Source organism: Bufo gargarizans, chromosome 2 (genome assembly GCF_014858855.1).
Source record: "Bufo gargarizans isolate SCDJY-AF-19 chromosome 2, ASM1485885v1, whole genome shotgun sequence".
In the NCBI taxonomy this organism is placed as follows: domain Eukaryota; kingdom Metazoa; phylum Chordata; class Amphibia; order Anura; family Bufonidae; genus Bufo; species Bufo gargarizans.
Genome location: NC_058081.1, coordinates 298,913,502 through 298,934,888, shown reverse-complemented (window position 1 = coordinate 298,934,888; position 21,387 = coordinate 298,913,502). Strand labels below are relative to the sequence as shown.

General features: G+C 41.5%; 1 protein-coding gene across 3 annotated transcripts in view; it reads right to left on the bottom strand.

Moving 5' to 3' along the window:
* CAPS2 (calcyphosine 2) overlaps positions 1–21,383 on the bottom strand; it is a 138,611-nt gene extending 117,228 nt beyond the window's left edge. The window contains exons 1-3 of one of the 3 annotated variants that reach the window (XM_044280430.1): positions 21,245–21,383; positions 13,166–13,251; positions 4,001–4,044 (exon numbers count right to left, since the gene is read on the bottom strand). In XM_044280430.1, the coding sequence (XP_044136365.1) occupies positions 4,001–4,044; positions 13,166–13,251; positions 21,245–21,254 (140 nt within the window). In that variant the 5' untranslated portion in view covers positions 21,255–21,383. Of the gene's footprint in view, positions 1–4,000; positions 4,045–13,165; positions 13,252–21,234 lie in introns of those variants that run through there. The other 2 variants (XM_044280431.1, XM_044280432.1) reach the window with 2 other exon arrangements.
* Between the last annotated feature and the right edge of the window lie 4 nt (positions 21,384–21,387).

The window sequence follows — 21,387 nt, the reverse complement described above, 5'->3', positions numbered from 1 at the left end:
CAATCAGGAATCCAGATTTCCACAGTGGGCTACACTGAATATGACTTTTTTTGTCATTTTTTCAGTGACCCACTGGTAAATCTGATGGTGGAGCAGACGAATCTGTACGCCCAACAGTTCGTCGCTCAACACCCGGGCTCCTTTTTGGCCAGGCCCGGTGGCTGGACGCCGGTCAGTGCAGCCGAAATGAGGACATTTTGGGGCCTCGTGCTGCATATGGGCCTGGTCAAAAAACCCAGTGTCAGGCTGTACTGGAGTGGGGACGTCCTATACCAGGCCCCACTTTACAGTACAGCCATGACACGCTCCCGGTTTGAGGCCATCCGGAAATGTCTGCATTATTCCGATAATGCAGCATGTCCCCCCCGAGGTGATCCTGCCCATGACCGTCTGTACAAGATACGGCCGGTCATCGATCACTTTGGGGCCAAATTCATGGAGGCCTATGTACCTGGAAGAGAGGTCGCGGTTGATGAGTCTCTCATTGCGTTCAAGGGGAGACTCATTTTCCGCCAGTATGTGCCCTCCAAGCGGGCGAGGTATGGCGTGAAGCTATACAAAATTTGTGAGAGTACCTCAGGGTACACTTACAAATTTCGTGTATACGAGGGGCGAGATTCCCGGATTCAACCCCCAGAATGTCCCCCCACTCTGGGTGTTACCGGGAAACTTGTGTGGGACCTTATGTACCCACTGCTGGATAAGGGTTACCACCTTTACGTGGATAACTTTTATACCAGTATCCCCTTGTTCCAGTCCCTTGCCGCCAGATCCACGTCCGCTTGTGGGACCGTGCGGAAAAATCAACGCGGCCTCCCTGCCCACCCCCTCCAGGTACCTATCCCCAGGGGTGAGACCCGTGCCCTTACCACTGGAAACCTGTTGCTGGTCAGGTATAAGGACAAGAGGGATGTCCTTATGCTGTCCACAATTCATGGTAACGGCATCACCCCTGTCCCTGTGCGAGGTACCGCGGCAACGGTCCTCAAGCCCGATTGTATCGTCGCTTACAATCGGTATATGGGAGGAGTTGATCTCTCTGATCAAGTCCTCAAGCCATATAACGCCATGCGCACAACCCGGGCATGGTACAAAAAAGTTGCGGTCTACTTGGTGCAGGTTGCCATGTACAACTCTTTTGTACTATCCCGAAGCGCTGGCAGCACAGGGACATTCCTCCAGTTCTATGAGGCAGTCCTCAAGGCCCTGATCTTTTCGGACCGGGAAAGAGCAGGCCGGAGTACCTCGGGAACTGTAGGTGCCCGGATCGTCCCTGGCCAACACTTTCCAGGTGTGGTCCCCCATACTGGAAAGAAGGGACGAACCCAAAAAAAGTGCAGAGTGTGTCGCAGGAGGGGGATACGGAAGGACACGACTACTCAGTGCGACACTTGCCCCGATCATCCGGGCCTCTGCATTGACGGTTGCTTCAGGGAGTATCACACTTCCATGGAGTACTAAATTTATATCCCAATTTAGCACTGACATCGGATAAAAAAAAAAATGGTTCTCAGACTTGAGACACCCAAAAAAACTAAAATAATTTATTAAAAGTAGACATAGGTATTGCCGCGTCGGTAATAATCTCCTCTATAAAAATGCCCCATTACCTAACCCCCCAGATTAACACGGTCCAGAAAAAAAAAAAAAAGGTGCAAAAAAAGTTTTCTTTTGTCACCTTACATAATAAAAAGTTTAATAGCAAGCGATCAAAAAGTCATATAGCCCCCAAATTAGTGCCAATAAAACCGTCATCTCATCCCGCAAAAAATGAGCCCCCACATAAGATAATCAGATAAAAAAAAAAATAGAAAATGACTCTTAGACTTTAGAGATACAAATTTTTTTTTAGGGTATCAAAAAGGATAATATAGTCTAAAACCTAAATAATTGTAAAAAAAAGTTGACTTATTAGGTATCGCCGCGTCCGTAAGAATCTCCTCTATAAAAATACCCCATGACCCAACCCCCCAGATTAACACAGTAAAAAAAAAAAAAAAAAAATAGGTGCAAAAAAATATTTTTTTTGTCACCTTACATAACAAAAAGTTTAATAGCAAGCGATCAAAAAGTCATATAGCCCCCAAAATAGTGCCAATAAAACCGTCCGCTCATCCCGCAAAAAATGAGCCCCCACATAAGATAATTGGCTAAAAGAAAATAAAAAAAATGACACTTAGACTTTAGAGATACCCAAAAAAAAATGTTGTATCAAAAAAGATAATATAGTCAAAAACCTAAATAATTGTAAAAAAAAAAGTAGACTTATTAGATATTGCCGCGTCCGTAAGAATCTCCTCTATAACAATATCCCATGACCTAACTACCCAGATTAACACGGTTAAAAAAAAAATAAAAAAACGGTGCCAAAACCGCTATTTTTGGCACTTTTCCATTTCAGTCCGTTTTTTCCGGTAACAAAACAAGGGTTAACAACCAAACAAAAGTTAAAATTTATTACCCTGATACTGCAGTTTACAGAAACGCCACATTTGTGGTCGTAAACTGCTGTATCCGTAAAAGGGAGGCCGCAAAAGGAAAGGACCGACATGGTTTCTGGAAGGCCGATTTTGATGGCCTTTTTTATTGACACCATATCCCTTTTGAAGCCCCCCTGATGCCCCCCTAGAGTAAAAACTCCCTAAAATTTCGACTCCAGGGGTGCATCAGGGGGGTTGAAACAGGACACGGTGTAAATAAACCGGTCCATAAAAATCAGCCCTCCAAAAACCAAACGGCGCACCTTTCACTCTACGCCCCGCTGTGTGGCCGTACAGTAGTGTACGGCCACATATTGGGTGTTTCTGTAAACTGCAGAGTCAGGGCAATAAAGATACAGTCTTGTTTGGCTGTTAACCCTTGCTTTGTTAGTGGAAAAAATGGGTAAAAATGAAATATTAGACAGAAAAATGAAATTCTCAAATTTCATCCCCATTTGCCAATAACTCTTGTGCAACACCTAAAGGGTTAACAACATATGTAAAATCACTTTTGAATACCTTGAGGGGTGTAGTTTCTTAGATGGGGTCATTTTTGGGTGGTTTCTATTATGTAAGCCTCGCAAAGCGACTTCAGACCTGAAATGGTCCCTAAAAATTTAGTTTTTGTAAATTTCAGAAAAATTTCAAGATTTGCTCCTAAACTTCTAAGCCTTATAACATCCCCAAAAAATAAAATATCATTCCCAAAATAATTCACACATGAAGTAGACATATGGGGAATGTAAAGTCATCACAATTTTTGGGGGTATTACTATGTATTACAGAAGTAGAGAAACTGAAACTTTGAAATTTGCTAATTTTTCAAAATTTTTGATAAATTTGGTATTTTTTGGTGCAAAAAAAAATATTTTTTTGACTTAATTTTACTAGTGTCATGAAGTACAATATGTGACGAAAAAACAAAGTCAGAACGGCCTGGATAAGTCAAAGCGTTTTAAAGTTATCAGCACTTAAAGTGACACTGGTCAGATTTGCAAAAAATGGCCTGGTCCTAAGGTGTAAAAAGGCTGTGTCCTTAAGGGGTTAAGAGTTTCCTCTTAAGCCACGCCTCTTTTCCATGAAGACACACACCTTTCCAGTGAAGCCACGCCCTCTTGGTGGAGAAAGTGGGGTAGATTATTCTTTTTGGCTTACTTGCTTTAAAAATATGTCTAAAATGAGAGCCAAATATTAGCTTAACTTACACCAGAATTGAGGTACCGCCCCTGTATGGTTTTGTACCTCCTCACTTGGGTGACAAGATTCTGAGCAATAACAAATATTTCTAAGACCTACACTAAAACCACAAGACTGAGCTTTAGCTGGATTTGAAGACCACTCCACTCTGGATACCACCTGCATAGAATCCGTGTTCAGCTTGGAAGATAGCTTTTAAAGTACCAGGATACTTTATCGACGACAAGAAGCCAAAATCCAGTATGTGGATATATATATTGCCTCTATTTTGTGCTATACACCGTAGAAATCCTCAACAGAGAAGCTGAACTTGAAGTACTTACTCCTGAGGCCGTGTTTCTGAAGCGTGTGACTGTGCCCGCCAACCCTGAAACGTTCAATAGAACAATAAAGTAAGTGCACAAAATAAAGTTTTCACCCTTACAAAAAGCATAAAAAAACAACAAAAAAAGTGGCATACACATGTACAAAGTTTCATAGTCAAGCTGAATGAAAAAACTAAAGGTTTGTTTGGCCGATTAAAATTTGTACAATAAGCTCAGATGGGTGTAAAATAATAGAAAACATTTTAATACCCACCGGTCTCTGCTCACTCACAGAGGACATGACCACTTAGACAATCACTGATGCAGGGCTGACCCACCTTAGCCAGTGATTGGCTCAGTGTTCATTTCTTATGTCAAGAGGGACCAGGATGTACAGAGACTGTGTAGAAATCCTGGAAGCATTAGAACAGAAGCATTGGGGAATTGGTGAGGTATCACTTTATTATTTTATATTTATCTGAGTTGGTTTTGGGTTTGAGGTCGGGAGATCAGAAATAAGAGCTACACATGTGCCGTCAGATGATGGGATTCAATGAAAACACAAAGTGACAGCTTGCAAACAGACTGATTTTCAAAAACTCCTGTATATCAGAAACCGCTAATCATTTTTAATAAAGACCAACTGAAAAAATCATTTTTAGCCCAAAATGAGTAAAATGCAATCATGAAAAAAAACTGCCCGAAGGTGTCCATAGCCTTTAAAAGGTTTTATTAAAACAATAAAGTACTACAGTCAGTGCTACATGTTCTTCTTCAGAAAGCCTCCAAAACAACATCGCTGCAGAACTGTATTGATTTAACCCCTTCAAGACACAGCCTTATTTCACCTTAAGGACCAGGTCATTTTTTGCAAATCTGACCAGTGTCACTTTAAGTGCTGATAACGTTAAAACACTTTGACTTATCCAGGCCGTTCTGAGATTGTTTTTTCGTCACATATTGTACTTCATGACACTAGTAAAATTAAGTCCCAAAATTAATTTTTTTTGCATAAAAAAATACCAAATTTACCCCAAATTTGGAAAAATTTGCAAATTTCAAAGTTTCAGTTTCTCTACTTCTGTAATACATAGTAATACCCCCAAAAATTGTGATGACTTTACATTCCCCATATGTGTACTTCATGTTTGAATTATTTTGGGAATGATATTTTATTTTTTGGGGATGTTACAAGGCTTAGAAGTTTAGAAGCAAATCTTGAAATTTTTCAGAAATCCAATTTTTAGGGACCACTACAGGTCTGAAGTCACTTTGCGAGGCTTACATAATAGAAACCACCCAAAAATGACCCTATTCTATAAACTACACCCCTCAAGGTATTCAAAACTGATTTTACAAACTTTGTTAACCCTTTAGGTGTTGCACAGGAGTTATTGGCAAATGGGGATGAAATTTGAGAATTTCATTTTTTTGCCTAATTTTCCATTTTAACCAATTTTTTACACTAACAAAGCAAGGGTTAACATCCAAACAAGACTGTATCTTTATTGCCCTGACTCTGCCGTTTACAGAAACACCCCATATGTGGCCGTAAACTACTGTACGGGCACACAGCGGGGCGTAGAGTGAAAGGTGCGCCGTATGGTTTTTGGAAGGCAGGTTTTGCTGGACTGGTTTATTTACACCATGTGCCATTTGAAGCCCCCTGATGCACCCCTAGAGCAGAAACTCCCTAAAAGTGACCCCATCTAAGAAAGTACACCCCTCAAGGTATTCAAAACTGATTTTACAAACTTCGTTAACCCTTTAGGTGTTGCACAAGAGTTATTGGCAAATGGGGATGAAATTTGAGAATTTCATTTTTTTGCCTAATTTTCAATTTTAACCCATTTTTTCCACTAACAAAGCAAGGGTTAACATCCAAACAAGACTGTATCTTTATTGCCCTGACTCTGCCGTTTACAGAAACACCCCATATGTGGCCGTAAACTACTGTACGGGCACACAGCGGGGCGTAGAGTGAAAGGTGCGCCGTATGGTTTTTGGAAGCCAGATTTTGCTGGACAGTTTTTTTGACACCATGTCCCATTTGAAGCCCCCTGATGCACCCCTAGAGTAGAAACTCCCTAAAAGTGACCCCATCTAAGAAACTACACCCCTCAAGGTATTCAAAACTGATTTTACAAACTTTGTTAACCCTTTAGGTGTTGCACAAGAGTTATTGGCAAATGGGGATGAAATTTGAGAATTTCATTTTTTTGCCTAATTTTCAATTTTAACCCATTTTTTCCACTAACAAAGCAAGGGTTAACAGCCAAACAAGACTGTATCTTTATTGCCCTGACTCTGCTGTTTACAGAAACGCCCCATATGTGGCCGTAAACTACTGTACGGGCACACAGCGGGGCGTAGAGTGAAAGGTGCGCCGTGTGGTTTTTGGAAGCCAGATTTTGCTGGACAGTTTTTTTGACACCATGTCCCATTTGAAGCCCCCTGATGTAGAAACTCCAAAAAAGTGACCCCATTTTAGAAACTACGGGATAGGGTGGCAGTTTTGTTGGTACTAGTTTAGGGTACATATGATTTTTGGTTGCTCTATATTACACTTTTTGTGCGGCAAGGTAACAAGAAATAGCTTTTTTGGCATCGTTTTTTTTATTGTTATTTACAACATTCATCTGACAGGTTAGATCATGTGGTAATTTTATAGAGCAGGTTGTCACGGACGCGGCGATACCTAATATGTATACATTTTTTTTATTTATGTAAGTTTTATACAATGATTTCATTTTTAAAACAATTTTTTTTTTCGTTTCTCCATAGTCTAAGAGCCATAGTTTTTACAGTTTTGGGGCGATTATCTTAAGAAGGGTCTCATTTTTTGCGAGATGAGATGACGGTTTGATTGGCACTATGTTGGGGTGCATATGACTTTTTGATCGCTTGCTATTACACTTTTTGTGACGTAAGATGACAAAAAATTGCTTTTTCTACACCGTTTTTATTTTTATTTTTTTACGGTGGTCACCTGAGGGGTTAGGTCATGTGATATTTTTATAGAGCCGGTCGATACGGACGCGGCGATACCTAATATGTATACTTTTTTTATTTATATAAGTTTTACACAATGATTTCATTTTTGAAACAAAAAAAATGATGTTTTAGTGTTTCCATAGTCTAAGAGCCATAGTTTTTTCAGTTTTTGGGCGATTATCTTAAGTAGGGTCTCATTTTTTGCGGGATGAGATGACGGTTTGATTGTTACAATTTTGGAGTACATGCGACTTTTTTGATCACTTTTATTATCTTTTTTGGGGAAGTAAGGTGGGCAAAATTTCAATTTCATCATAGTTTTTTATTTTTTATTTTTATGGCGTTCACCGTTCGGGAAAAGTAACATGACCGTTTTATAGATCAGGTCGTTACGGACGCGGCGATACCAAACATGTGTAGGGAATTTTATTTTTCTCATGTTTAATTAGTGATAAATGTGTTTTTTGATTTTTACTTTTTTTTTACTTTTTTCACTTTTTTTTTTGACCCAGACCCACTTGGTTCTTGAAGATCCAGTGGGTCTGATGTCTGTATAATACAGTACAGTACAATATATATTGCACTGTACTATATTTTACTTACACTGAACAGATCTATGCTTTCAGCATAGATCTGTTCAGCACCATGGACAGCAGGACGCCTGAGAGGCGTCCTGTTGCCATGGGAACCTTCCCCGTCTGCTCAGTTATGTTCAGAACTGCGCAGACGGGGAAGGGTAAGGACGGGGCTCTGGGGGGGCTGTCTGGGAGCTCTCTCCCTCTCCATCGGGGGGCTGCAAAGGTACAGCAGCCCTCCGATGGGAGAGGGAGGGAGCTCCCTGAGCTGTTAACCTTTTCCATACCGCGGTCCGTACGGACCGCGGTATGGAAAGGGTTAAACGGCTGACATCGCATCACCGATGTCAGCCGTTTATACCAGGGTGCCAGCAATGTGCTGGCACCCTGGTATAACCCACTAGACACCAACGATGATTATAATGGGAGGCGGGCGGGGGATCGCGATCCCGCCTGCCGCACCGCCCGCCTCCCGCAACTGCCACACCGCCCCGCACCGGCCCCGCACCGCCCACAAACCGCCCCCTGCACCCCGCCACATAAATGGAATTCAGGGGTGCAGGGGGGGTAAAAAAATCGATTTGGGGCAATTTTTAGGTTTCTGATCCCTGCGGTCAGGGACCGCAGGGATCAGAAACGACATAAAGCGATCGCCGATAGGGGGGGGGGGTGCCGAAACTACCCGATCGCCGATACGGGGGTCACAGGACCCCCCTCGGCATTGAGCCTGAGTGCCTGGCTGTGTGTAACAGCCGGCACTCAGCGCTGTCACCATGTCTGCAGACATGGTGACAGTTTTATGCCATGACGAGTATACTAGTCATGGAGCGCTAAGTAGCAGTGCTCCATGACTAGTATACATGTGATAGGTACAGTATATTGTCACACTCTCCTTCTCTGATCGCTTCCCTGACAGGAATGGGGACGATCAGAGAAGGAGAGGCACACAGTCCCTCCCTAACCCCCCTTACCTGCCCCGATGCGCTGCGATTGGTCCCTCTGCAGTATTGGACCAATCACAGCGATCGTGGGCGGGTCAGGGGGCCAATACAATCTCCTTCCGGCTTCTAGGGTTGCCTAGCAACCCCAGCACGCCGGCTTCACTGAATCTTCAGCGCTCAGGTCCCTGCGCTGACAGTGAAGCCGATCACGTACATGCACGTGGGGATGCGGTGAGGCACCACATTCCCCCACGTACATGTACGTGATGTTGCGTGAAGGGGTTAATAAAAGCTTTTAGCTATTTTAGCAATGATCCTTAACCACTTCTCGACCACCCATTGACTATAAACCGACCGCCCAAGGACGTTTATCTGTGAATGGACGTTCTGGAAGCGCTGTGTCGCTTCCTGCCCGGCCCGGTGGTCATGTGGTCTTCCATAGACCTCGATCAGCCCTGCACTGGGGCTGTACAGTAGGTCTGCAGTAAATTATTATTTTAGTAATCGAGTATTCTACTGATTATTTTTACGATTAATCGAGTACTCTAATAAGAAAAAATGAATTAATAGACTGTTTTCCTTTATAAAAACTCATCAAACCACCCGCCATCAGTCCCCAAAACCCTTCGTTCCCCTGTGCCATCTGCTACACTCCCCCAGTGCGTGCAGCTCTCCCTCACCCAGTGCCATCAGCTCCACTCCCACAGTGCCTTCAGCTCTCCCCACCCGGTGCCATCAGCTCTCCCCCACCCCAGTGCCATCAGCTCTCCCCCACCCCAGTGCCATCAGCTCTCCCCCACCCCAGTGCCATCAGCTCTCCCCCACCCCAGTGCCATCAGCTCTCCCCCACCCCAGTGCCATCAGCTCTCCCCCACCCCAGTGCCATCAGCTCTCCCACACCCCAGTGCCATCAGCTCTCCCCCACCCCAGTGCCATCAGCTCTCCCCCACCCCAGTGCCATCAGCTCTCCCCCACCCCAGTGCCATTAGCTCTCCCCCACCCCAGTGCCATCAGCTCTCCCCACCCCAGTGCCATCAGCTCGACTCCAACAGTGCAATCAGATGCCATGTCCCCCACTCCCCCAGTGCCATCTGCCCCTCCTTGCCATCCATTGCCATGTCCCCCTCCCCCAGTGCCTCCATGCCATCTATTTCCATGTCCCCCCTGTAGTTACCGCATTCCCCCTGGCATTCAGGAGCCTTATAGAGCCTAGTGCTGCTGCCACCCAGCTTTCCCAGGCACATATCTCTATGGGCAGCAGGCTTCCTACCTGTGTCAATGGCGGAGTGGATCCTGGCCAATGCCTCCTGGTGCTCCCCGGCCTCCAGCAGCTCAGCGATATCCCGGAGCTGCCAGCTCTTCATGGGCACGCACTTGTCGGCCAGCTACCTGGGCTGCACACAGGTCCGGCGGGGCCGGTGCCCCATGTCCCCTGGCACAGCCGGCAGCGCTTCCTGGGCTCTCCCCGCAGACAGGGCGAGCAGTACGTGTGCACGCACAGCACAATGACCGGGTCCGGCGGGAAGCCGCCACAGCCCGGGCACCGCAGCACACTGCGCTTCCTCCCGCACCACGACCGAGCCCCGGTACTGCCGCAACAGACACCCCAGCAGAGGCTCCAGGGAGGCCACGGAGCGGTGAGTGAGAGGCTTCACCTCACTCACGCTCCATGGTCACGTGATGTAAACAAATCCTCGATGCAGGGAAATTGCATTGAGGATTTTTTTGACTCGATTACATTGATTAAATCGAGTAATCGTTGAAGCCCTACTGTACAGTGCAGTATTATGCGTTCAAGTGAACGGTGTAACAACAAAACAAATAAAAATTATGCCAAAACTTTTTATTTTTTTTGTCACCTCACCTCCCGAAAAACATAATATTAATCAATCAAAAAGTAATATGTACCCCAAAATGGTAGCAATAAAAAAAGTAACCTTGTCCCGCAAATAACAAAACCTCACACTATAGGCAGAAAGATAAAAAAAAGCCCTCACACTATAGGCAGAAAGATGAAAAAAATATGGCTCTAAGAAAATGGCAACACAAAAACATGTTTTGTTTTCTAAAAAATGTTTTTACGGTGTAAAACAAAAAAAAAAACTAGACATATTTGATATTGTTGTGTCCGTAATGACCGGATCTATAACAATATCACATGATCTATCCCAGAAAGTGAACAGTGAAGAAAATAAAAATAAAAAAATAGAAAAATGACACCAAACTGCTTTTTTTGTGACTTCACCTCCCAAAAATGAGATAAAATGCAACCAGAAAGCCAAATGTACCCCAAAATGATGCCAATAAAAACTACAGCTTGTCTCGCACAAAATTAAAAAAGTTATTGCTCTTAAAACCCATGACAGAAAATTCCATGTTAGAAAATCCAGATGCCGCTCCTTCCCTTCTGAGCCCTGGCGTATCCCCAAATAACAGTTTACGACCACAATTGGGTGGTTACTGTATTCTGGAGAAAGTGGGTAGCAAATTGGGGGGGGGGGGGGATATTCTCCTGCAATCTTTTGTGAAAAAGAAAGTTTGGGCCCACAGCACCGTTTTCTTGTAAAAAAATAAATAAATAAATGTCATTTTCACACCCAAGTATTAAAAATTCTATGAAACAGCTGGTAAGTGAAGTGCTCGCTACACCCCCTAAAAATTTGTTGGGTGGTGTACTTTACAAAATGTGGTCACTTTTTGGGGGTTTTCACTGTGGGGTAACTCAGGGCCTCTTCAAATGCAACATGGTGCCCAAAGACCATTCTAGCTAAATCTGCCCTCCAAAAACCATATGGCGCTCCTTGCCTTCTGTGCCCTGTCATGTGCCCAAACAGCGGTGTATGACCACATATGGGTGTTTCTGCAAACTGCTGAATCAAGTTAACAAATATTACGTTTTTTTTGTTGTTAACCCTTGATGTGTTCCAGAAAATAATTTATTAAAATGGAAAATCTGCAAAAAAATGTGACATTTTGAAATTTCACCTCTATTTTGCTTTAATTCCTGTGGAATACCTAAAGGGTTAACAACATTTCTAAAACCAGTTATGAATAGTTTGAGGGGTGTCATTTCTAAAATGGGGCCATTTATGGGTTGGTTCTATTATGTAAGCCCCACAAAGTGACTTCAGAACTGAACTTGTCCTTTAAAAAGTTGACTTTGGAAATTTTCTTAAAAATTTCAAAAATTGCTTCAAAAAATTCTAAACCTTCTAACGTCCCATAAAAATAAAACTACATTACCAAAATGATGCCAACATAAAGTAGACATATGGGGAATGTTAAGTAATAAATAGTTTATGAGGTATCACTTTCTGTTTTAAAAGCAGAGAATTAGAAATTTAGCAAATTGTGAATTTTTCAAAATATTTAGCAAATTTGGGATTTTTTCATAATTAAAGGTGAAATATAGACTAAAATTTATGACTATCATGAAGTACAATATGTCACGAGAAAACAATCTCAGAATGACTTGGATAAGTAAAAGCGTTCCAAAGTTATTACCACATAAAGTGACACATGTCAGATTTGCAAAATTAGGCCTGGTCAGGAAGGGGGTTAATAGCCCAGTCTAGAAGTGGTTAAAGGGGTTTTCCCATCACAGACAATTGTGGCATATTGCTAGGATATGCCCCTATTGTCTGATAGGTGCAGGTCCCACACCTACACCGAGAACAGAGCAGGGGAAAGGTGGTGAAGGGCGCACTGCGCTGGGCTATTTCCGTCGGCCCCATAGAAATGAATGGAAGTGGTGGCCATGCAATCACGATGCGCTCCCATTCATATGTATGGGGAGAGTGCTTAGCAGTGGCTGGACTCCCAGGGTCCTCCAGCCACCACTCTCCCCGCTCCGTTCTCGGTGCGGGTCCTAGAGGTGGAACCTGCACCTATCAGACAATGGGTTCATATTCTAGTGATATGCCCCCGATTGTCTGTGATAGGAATACCCCTTTAAGTCCCAATTTTATTTCTAATAGTCTGTGATGCTTGGTCCAGAGGGTGTGAGCCGCAGATACGCAGCGGGCTACCAAACCATGCCGGTACCAGAGTTGTGCATGAGACCACAACAGCACTCATACTGTGTGTTTATTTGCTGAAATTGGGGTAATGCACTAGTATTTTTTTTCTTTCAGATTATTTTTAATATATTTGTTTGCTTCCAGTGAATGAAAACAATCTTACTTACCCTCAGAGGCAGCCAACGAGAAAACTCCTAGACCTGCTGTCAGCCGAGGATACAATTCTATACAGTCTAGGCAAAGCTCTGTGAGCTCAATACATCAGAAGCTGTCCAAATCGCTGTAATGCGGACATGGGCGTCTGGTCGGTGGAGGTCTAACCTCTGCATTCATCTCTATGGGACTGCTGGAAAGAAATCTAGCTGCGGTATGCATGCTCAACCGCCACTCCATCCATACTATACTACTAAACTACAATGAAAACTTCTCTATCTAATGGTATTGTGGAAGAAAAGATGTCCACCTGAAATGGATAACCCCGTCCCTGACCAGGGAACGATCTCCATAAAGCTGCCATTTGCATTGCATATGAAATAAACAAATCCAGATCTTTTCTGTAACACTTTTACTTTGCATGTCATGTTCTGAGAAATGATACCCCAGAGTATTGCATGGCTGCAAATTAGTAAAGGAAACCTTAATTATTCCAATTACCTTGGCAAGATCAGATTTGGATGTAACACGAGTCTGACCCCGAGGACTTGCCGCCACTCCTTTTATCTCCAAATTCATCTTGCAATCTAGTGAAATAAAAGAAATATCAGAGACATACATTCCAACCTGTGATATACTGGGGTGCCTAAACTAGAAGAAATCTACTACAAAAAATGTCAGGTTAACCCACTGCGAACCAGATTCCAGTTTTTGGAAATTATGAATTAATCAGACCGGGAGACATTTATCGACACTAGTTTTCTCCATGGAAATTTAAGGCTATGGACAACTTTGCCCTGATTTTTTTTCCTTGTTCATTTTCTTCCCTAGAATTCTGCTTCTGTAGAGTGTGTGTAACTCCTCCAGCTAGCGTCTGGTGCTGCTGAATCTGCCACAAATGTGTCAAAGCATTGCTTCCGACCATTCTCTCTCCCTTCTCTCAGCAGGAGGCTGTACAATGCAGCTGGAGGGTCACACATGGCATCTCATAAAGGCTGTAGATAAAAAGTAGAGAACGCACAAGGCAGTGTGCAGGGGAAGACAGGAGCATCCTGGACACACAGATCCAGCGTGCATTACTGGGAGGGACAGGTCCACAAAAAATTAGGGTGGGTGATATACGAGGAGAAAAACGATTTGGTTTTATGCTTTTACTATTCACTATCTTGTAAGTATAAATAAAAATCCTTGGGAATTTGATCCTTGTGGAACTTCACTATTTTGCGCAAATTTTCATTACAGCGGTTTGGATGTCCTTTGGTGCATCGACCCCTGAATTGAATTGTGTGGCTGCATTGTGAAGAGCTTGAGTATCCGAAATACCTCTACCTGACGGACCTCTATGTACTGGGCCGCGTGACCAGCGCGACCACCATTATTTATCTTTTGAACTCTTTGTGAACTTGACCCACGTCACGCGGTGGATCTGCAGCGCCGATAAGTACCCTACAACGTTTGAGAGACTGTTTATTTCATAAGGGATATACCAGTACTGTGAAATCACAGTATACAGCATTTCGGTGCTGTGACATCACTGTATTTATTATACCAGTACTGTGACTTCACAGTATACACTATTCCTGTGCTGTGACATCACTGTATTATTATACCAGTACTGTGACATCACAGTATACACTATTCCTGTGCTGTGACATCACTGTATTTATTATACCAGTACTGAGACATCACAGTATATACTATCCACGTGCTGTGACATCACTGTATTTATTATACCAGTACTGTGACATCACAGTATATACTATCCATGTGCTGTGACATCACTGTATTTATTATACCAGTACTGTGACATCACAGTATACACTATTCCTGTGCTGTGACATCACTGTATTTAATATACCAGTACTGTGACATCACAAGAATATACTATCCATGTGCTGTGACATCACTGTATTTATTATACCAGTACTGAGACATCACAGTATATACTATCCATGTGCTGTGACATCACTGTATTTATTATACCAGCACTGTGACATCACAGTATACACTATTCCTGTGCTGTGACATCACTGTATTTATTATACCAGTACTGAGACATCACAGTATACACTATTCCTGTGCTGTGACATCACTGTATTTATTATACCAGTACTGAGACATCACAGTATACACTATTCCTGTGCTGTGACATCACTGTATTTATTATACCAGTACTGTGACATCACAGTATACACTATTCATGTGCTGTGACATCACTGTATTTATTATACCAGTACTGAGACATCACAGTATACACTATTCCTGTGCTGTGACATCACTGTATTTATTATACCAGTACTGAGATATCACAGTATATACTATCCATGTGCTGTGACATCACTGTATTTATTATACCAGTACTGTGACATCACAGTATATACTATCCATGTGCTGTGACATCACTGTATTTATTATACCAGTACTGTGACATCACAGTATATACTATCCATGTGCTGTGACATCACTGTATTTATTATACCAGTACTGTGACATCACAGTATATACTATCCATGTGCTGTGACATCACTGTATTTATTATACCAGTACTGTGACATCACAGTATACACTATTCATGTGCTGTGACATCACTGTATTTATTATACCAGTACTGAGACATCACAGTATATACTATCCATGTGCTGTGACATCACTGTATTTATTATACCAGTACTGTGACATCACAGTATATACTATCCATGTGCTGTGACATCACTGTATTTATTATACCAGTACTGTGACATCACAGTATACACTATTCCTGTGCTGTGACATCACTGTATTTATTATACCAGTTCTGTGACATCACAGTATACACTATTCCTGTGCTGTGACATCACTGTATTATTATACCAGTACTGTGACATCACAGTATACACTATTCCTGTGCTGTGACATCACTGTATTTATTATACCAGTACTGAGACATCACAGTATACACTATTCCTGTGCTGTGACATCACTGTATTTATTATACCAGTACTGAGATATCACAGTATATACTATCCATGTGCTGTGACATCACTGTATTTATTATACCAGTACTGTGACATCACAGTATACACTATTCCTGTGCTGTGACATAACTGTATTTATTATACCAGTACTGAGACATCACAGTATATACTATCCATGTGCTGTGACATTACTGTATTTATTATACCAGTACTGTGACATCACAGTATATACTATCCATGTGCTGTGACATCACTGTATTTATTATACCAGTACTGAGACATCACAGTATATACTATCCATGTGCTGTGACATCACTGTATTTATTATACCAGCACTGTGACATCACAGTATACACTATTCCTGTGCTGTGACATCACTGTATTTATTATACCAGTACTGTGACATCACAAGAATATACTATCCATGTGCTGTGACATCACTGTATTTATTATACCAGTACTGTGACATCACAGTATACACTATTCATGTGCTGTGACATCACTGTATTATTATACCAGTACTGTGACATCACAGTATACACTATTCCTGTGCTGTGACATCACTGTATTTATTATACCAGTACTGAGACATCACAGTATATACTATCCACGTGCTGTGACATCACTGTATTTATTATACCAGTACTGAGACATCACAGTATACACTATTCCTGTGCTGTGACATCACTGTATTTATTATACCAGTACTGTGACATCACAAGAATATACTATCCATGTGCTGTGACATCACTGTATTTATTATACCAGTACTGTGACATCACAGTATACACTATTCCTGTGCTGTGAAATGACAGTATACACTATTCTTCTGCTGTGACATCACTGTATACACTATTTATGTGCGGTGACATCACTGTATTGATTACACCTGTACTGAGACATCACAGTATACACTATTCCTGTGCTGTGACATCACTGTATTATTATACCAGTACTGAGACATCACAGTATATACTATCCATGTGCTGTGACTTCACTGTATTTATTATACCAGTACTGAGACATCACAGTATATACTATCCATGTGCTGTGACATCACTGTATTTATTATACCAGTACTGTGACATCACAGTATACACTATTCCTGTGCTGTGACATCACTGTATTTATTATACCAGTACTGTGACATCACAGTATACACTATTCCTGTGCTGTGACATCACTGTATTATTATACCAGTACTGTGACATCACAGTATACACTATTCATGTGCTGTGACATCACTGTATTTATTATACCAGTACTGTGACATCACAGTATATACTATCCATGTGCTGTGAAATGACAGTATACACTATTCTTCTGCTGTGACATCACTGTATACACTATTTATGTGCGGTGACATCACTGTATTGAATACACCTGTACTGAGACATCACAGTATATACTATCCATGTGCTGTGACATCACTGTATTTATTATACCAGTACTGAGACATCACAGTATATACTATCCATGTGCTGTGACATCACTGTATTTATTATACCAGTACTGTGACATCACAGTATACACTATTCCTGTGCTGTGACATCACTGTATTATTATACCAGTACTGTGACATCACAGTATACACTATTCATGTGCTGTGACATCACTGTATTTATTATACCAGTACTGTGACATCACAGTATATACTATCCATGTGCTGTGAAATGACAGTATACACTATTCTTCTGCTGTGACATCACTGTATACACTATTTATGTGCGGTGACATCACTGTATTGATTACACCTGTACTGTGACAGCACAGTACTGTATACATATTTCCTGTACTGTACTGTCCAATTGGCATTAAAGCTGTATTACATTAAACAAGCCTGCAGGCGATTGTTGGGAGAGAAGCATGCATTGCAGAGTGAGACACAAATAAAGTTAAAAAAAAAAAAAGAGCTAAACAAGTGTTTTTAATTAAAAAAAAATTAAGTTTCAAGTAAAAAAAGAAAAAACCCTTTCCCTTGATTTTACTATAAAAAATAGGAAAAAAGGGGAAAACCACACATATTAGGTATCTATAAATATATCCTATGATCCACCGCGTCTGATAAACACCATAAAAAAACTTTGTCAAAATAAAAAGCCATTATTTTAGTCACCTTACATCACAAAAAGTGCAACACCAAGTGATCAAAAAGGCATATGTCCCACAAAATGGTACTAATAAAACCGTCACCTCATCAAAATGAGCCCCTACATAAGAAAATCGCTCAAAAAAAAAAATACAGTTGCAAGAAAAAGTATGTGAACCCTTTGGAATGATATGGATTTCTGCACAAATTGGTCATAAAATGTGATCTTCATCTAAGTCACAACAATAGACAATCACAGTCTGCTTAAACTAATAACACACCAAGAATTTAATGTCACCATGTTTTTATTGAACACAGCATGTAAACATTCACAGTGCAGGTGGAAAAAGTATGTGAACCCTTGGATTGAATAACTGGTTGAACCTCCTTGGGCAGCAATAACTTCAACCAAACGTTTCCTGTAGTTGCAGATCAGACGTGCACAACGGTCAGGAGTAATTCTTGACCATTCCTCTTTACAGAACTGTTTCAGTTCAGCAATATTCTTGGCCACAGCATCTCAATCGGGTTGCAACACCAAGCGATCAAAAAGGCGTATGCCCCCAAAATAGTACCAATCAAACTGTTACCTCATCCCACAAAAAATGAGACCCTACCTAAAACAATCAGTCAAAAAAAACTATGGCTCTCAGACTACGGAGACACTAAAGCATCGTTTTTTTGGTTTAAAAAATGCTATTATTGTGTAAAACTTAAATAAATGAGAAAAAGTAGACATATTAGATATTGCCACGTCCATCTGCTCTATAAAAATGTCACATGACCTACCCCCTCAGGTGAACGCTGTAAAAATAAATAAAAACTGTGCCAAAAAAAACAATTTTTTGGTCACCTTGCCCCATAAAGTGTAATAATGAATGATTAAAAAATCATATGTACCCAAAAATGATACCAATAAAAACGTCAACTCTTCCTGCAAAAAACGAGCCCCTGCACAAGACGATCGGCAGAAAAATAAAAAAAATATGCTGTTCAGAAAATGGAGACACAAAAACAAATAAAGTAGGCATATTTGATATCATTGCGTCCGTAACAACCTGCTCTATAAAAATAGCACTACCCTGTCAGATGAATGTTGTAAAAAAATTAAAACGGAGCCAAAACAGCCATTTTTTTGGTTACCTTGCTTCACAAAAATTTATATAAATTAATATAGAGCAATTAAAAATCATATGTACCCCAAAATAGTACCAATAAAACTGGCACCTTATCCCTTAGTTTCCAAAATAAGGTCACTTTTTGGGAGTTTCTACTGTAGGGGTGCATCTTCAAATGGGACATGGCATCTAAAAACCAGTCCAGCAAAATCTGCCTTCCAAAAACCATGTGGCGCTCCTTTTCTACTGCACCCTGCCGTGTGCCCGTACTGCAGTTTACGACCACATGTGTTTCTGTAAACCGCAGAATCAGGGTAATAAATATTGAGTTTTGTTTGGCTGTTAACCCTCGATGTGTTAAAGAAAAAAAAATGGATTAAAATGGAAAATCTGCCAAAAAAGTGAAATTTAGAAATGTAATCTCCATTTTCCTTTAATTCTTGTGGAACACCTAAAGGGTTAACAAAGTTTGTAAAATCAGGTTTAAGTAACTTGAGGGGTGTAGTTTCTACAATGGGGTCATTCATTGGGGTTTCCACTATGTAAGCCCCACAAAGTGACTTCAGACCTGAACTGGTCCTTAAAAAGTGGGTTTTGGAAATTTTCTTAAAAATGTTAAGAATTGCTTCTAAACTTCTAAGCCGTCTAACTTCCTAAAAAAATAAAATGACATTTACAAAATGATGCCAACATAAAGTAGACATATGGGGAATGTTAAGTAATAAATATTTTTGAGGTATCACTTTCTGTTTTAAAAGCAGAGAAATGTAAATTTAGAATATTTTCAATTTTTTTTTGTAAATTTGGGATTTTTTTCCTAAATAAAAGGTGAAATATATTGACACAAATGTCTCACTATCATGAAGTACAATGTGTCACGAGAAAACAATCTCAGAATGGCGTGGATAAGTAAGGCTACTTTCACACTGGCGTTTTAGCTTTCCGTTTGTGAGATACACTCAGGGCTCTCACAAGCGTTCCAAAACGGATCAGTTTTGCCCTAATGCATTCTGAATGGAAAAGGATTTGCTTAGAATTCATCAGTTTGCCTCTGTTCAGTCTCCATTCTGCTCTGGAGGCGGACACCAAAACACTGCCTGCAGCATTTTGGTGTCCGTCTGATGAAACTGAGCCACAATGAGGATTCGTTCTGACACACAATGTAAGTCAATGGGGACGGATCAGTTTTCTCTGACACAATCAAAAACTGATCCGTCCCCCACTAACTTTCAATGGTGTTCATGACGGATCCGTCTTGGCTATATAAAACATAATACAAACGGATCCGTTCATGACAGATGCATGTGGTTGTATTATTGTAACGGAAGCGTTTTTGCAGATTCATGACGGATCCGCAAAAAAACGCTAGTGTGAAAGTAGCCTAAAAGTGTTCCAAAGGTATTACCACATAAAGTGACACATGTCAGATTTGCAAAAAATGGCCAGGGCAGGAAGGTGGAAGGGGTTAAGGTTCATTAGGGGAGAAATAATGGGTAATACTAATTCATTAGAAAGACATGATTTGTTGAGTAAATAAAGAAATAGATAATTCATTCGATCTCACACACGATGTTAATCAGAAGGACATAATAATGAGATCATTCATAACGACCGTACATTATGGTTACGCGCCGCGTACAAAATACCAAATAATTGGGTGCCTTAGAAAGGCCTGATACACATCTTATAATCAATGGGGATATTAAAGAAGAAAGATCTGTGAGTATATGAAGCGCAATAACAGATGCTGGTCTAAGACCCCTCACCAATCACCCGGCTTCCACGTGGTGTCCACATTAAGTGGGATTGGCGGTGGTGAGGCCTTTCTAAGGCACCCAATTATTTGGTATTTTGTACACGGCGCGTAACCATAATGTACGGTCGTTATGAATTATCTCATTATCTATCGTGTCCTTCTGATTAACATCGTGTGTGAGATCGAATGAATTATCTATTTCTTTATTAACTCAACAAATTCTGTCTTTCTGATGAATTATTATTACCCATTATTTCTCCCCTAAAGAGGGGAAACGCGTTGGGGTGAAAATGAGGAAAGTTAGGAATAGGTGCGGGACCGTCAGGCGTTCCTCTGGGTCGAGGCGCTAGGAAGGGATATCTCAGGGCCATTATTCCCAATGCCTGATCCCTCTATCCCAAAGATACATGGTACATATGAACTATCGCCTTGGATGGAGCAGACTTTCTGTATTTGGTGTACACTAGATGTGAGGTTCTGCTCCTGTAGATGAGCAGGTTTTATAGTAAGATATTTCATTCCCTTGCTTTCTTTGAGAACGATACAACCCTGCTCCGTTTCCTCTCCCATTACAGATTTGTGCACCACCCACACCTCTTCTTCTCTAGGCCTAGCTGTGGTAGACATCGCATATAAGGACTAAATCCCCGCACCTGTACGTACCCGGCCTCATGCGCTTCCCCAGGACCTCCACAGAGAGAAACAACCGATGGAAACAGAAACAGCCCGACTAGGAAGTCGCCTGTGCGATATCCGTTACCATGGAAACACGACAGGCGACGCAGGGAAGTGTTTGCGTTCCACGG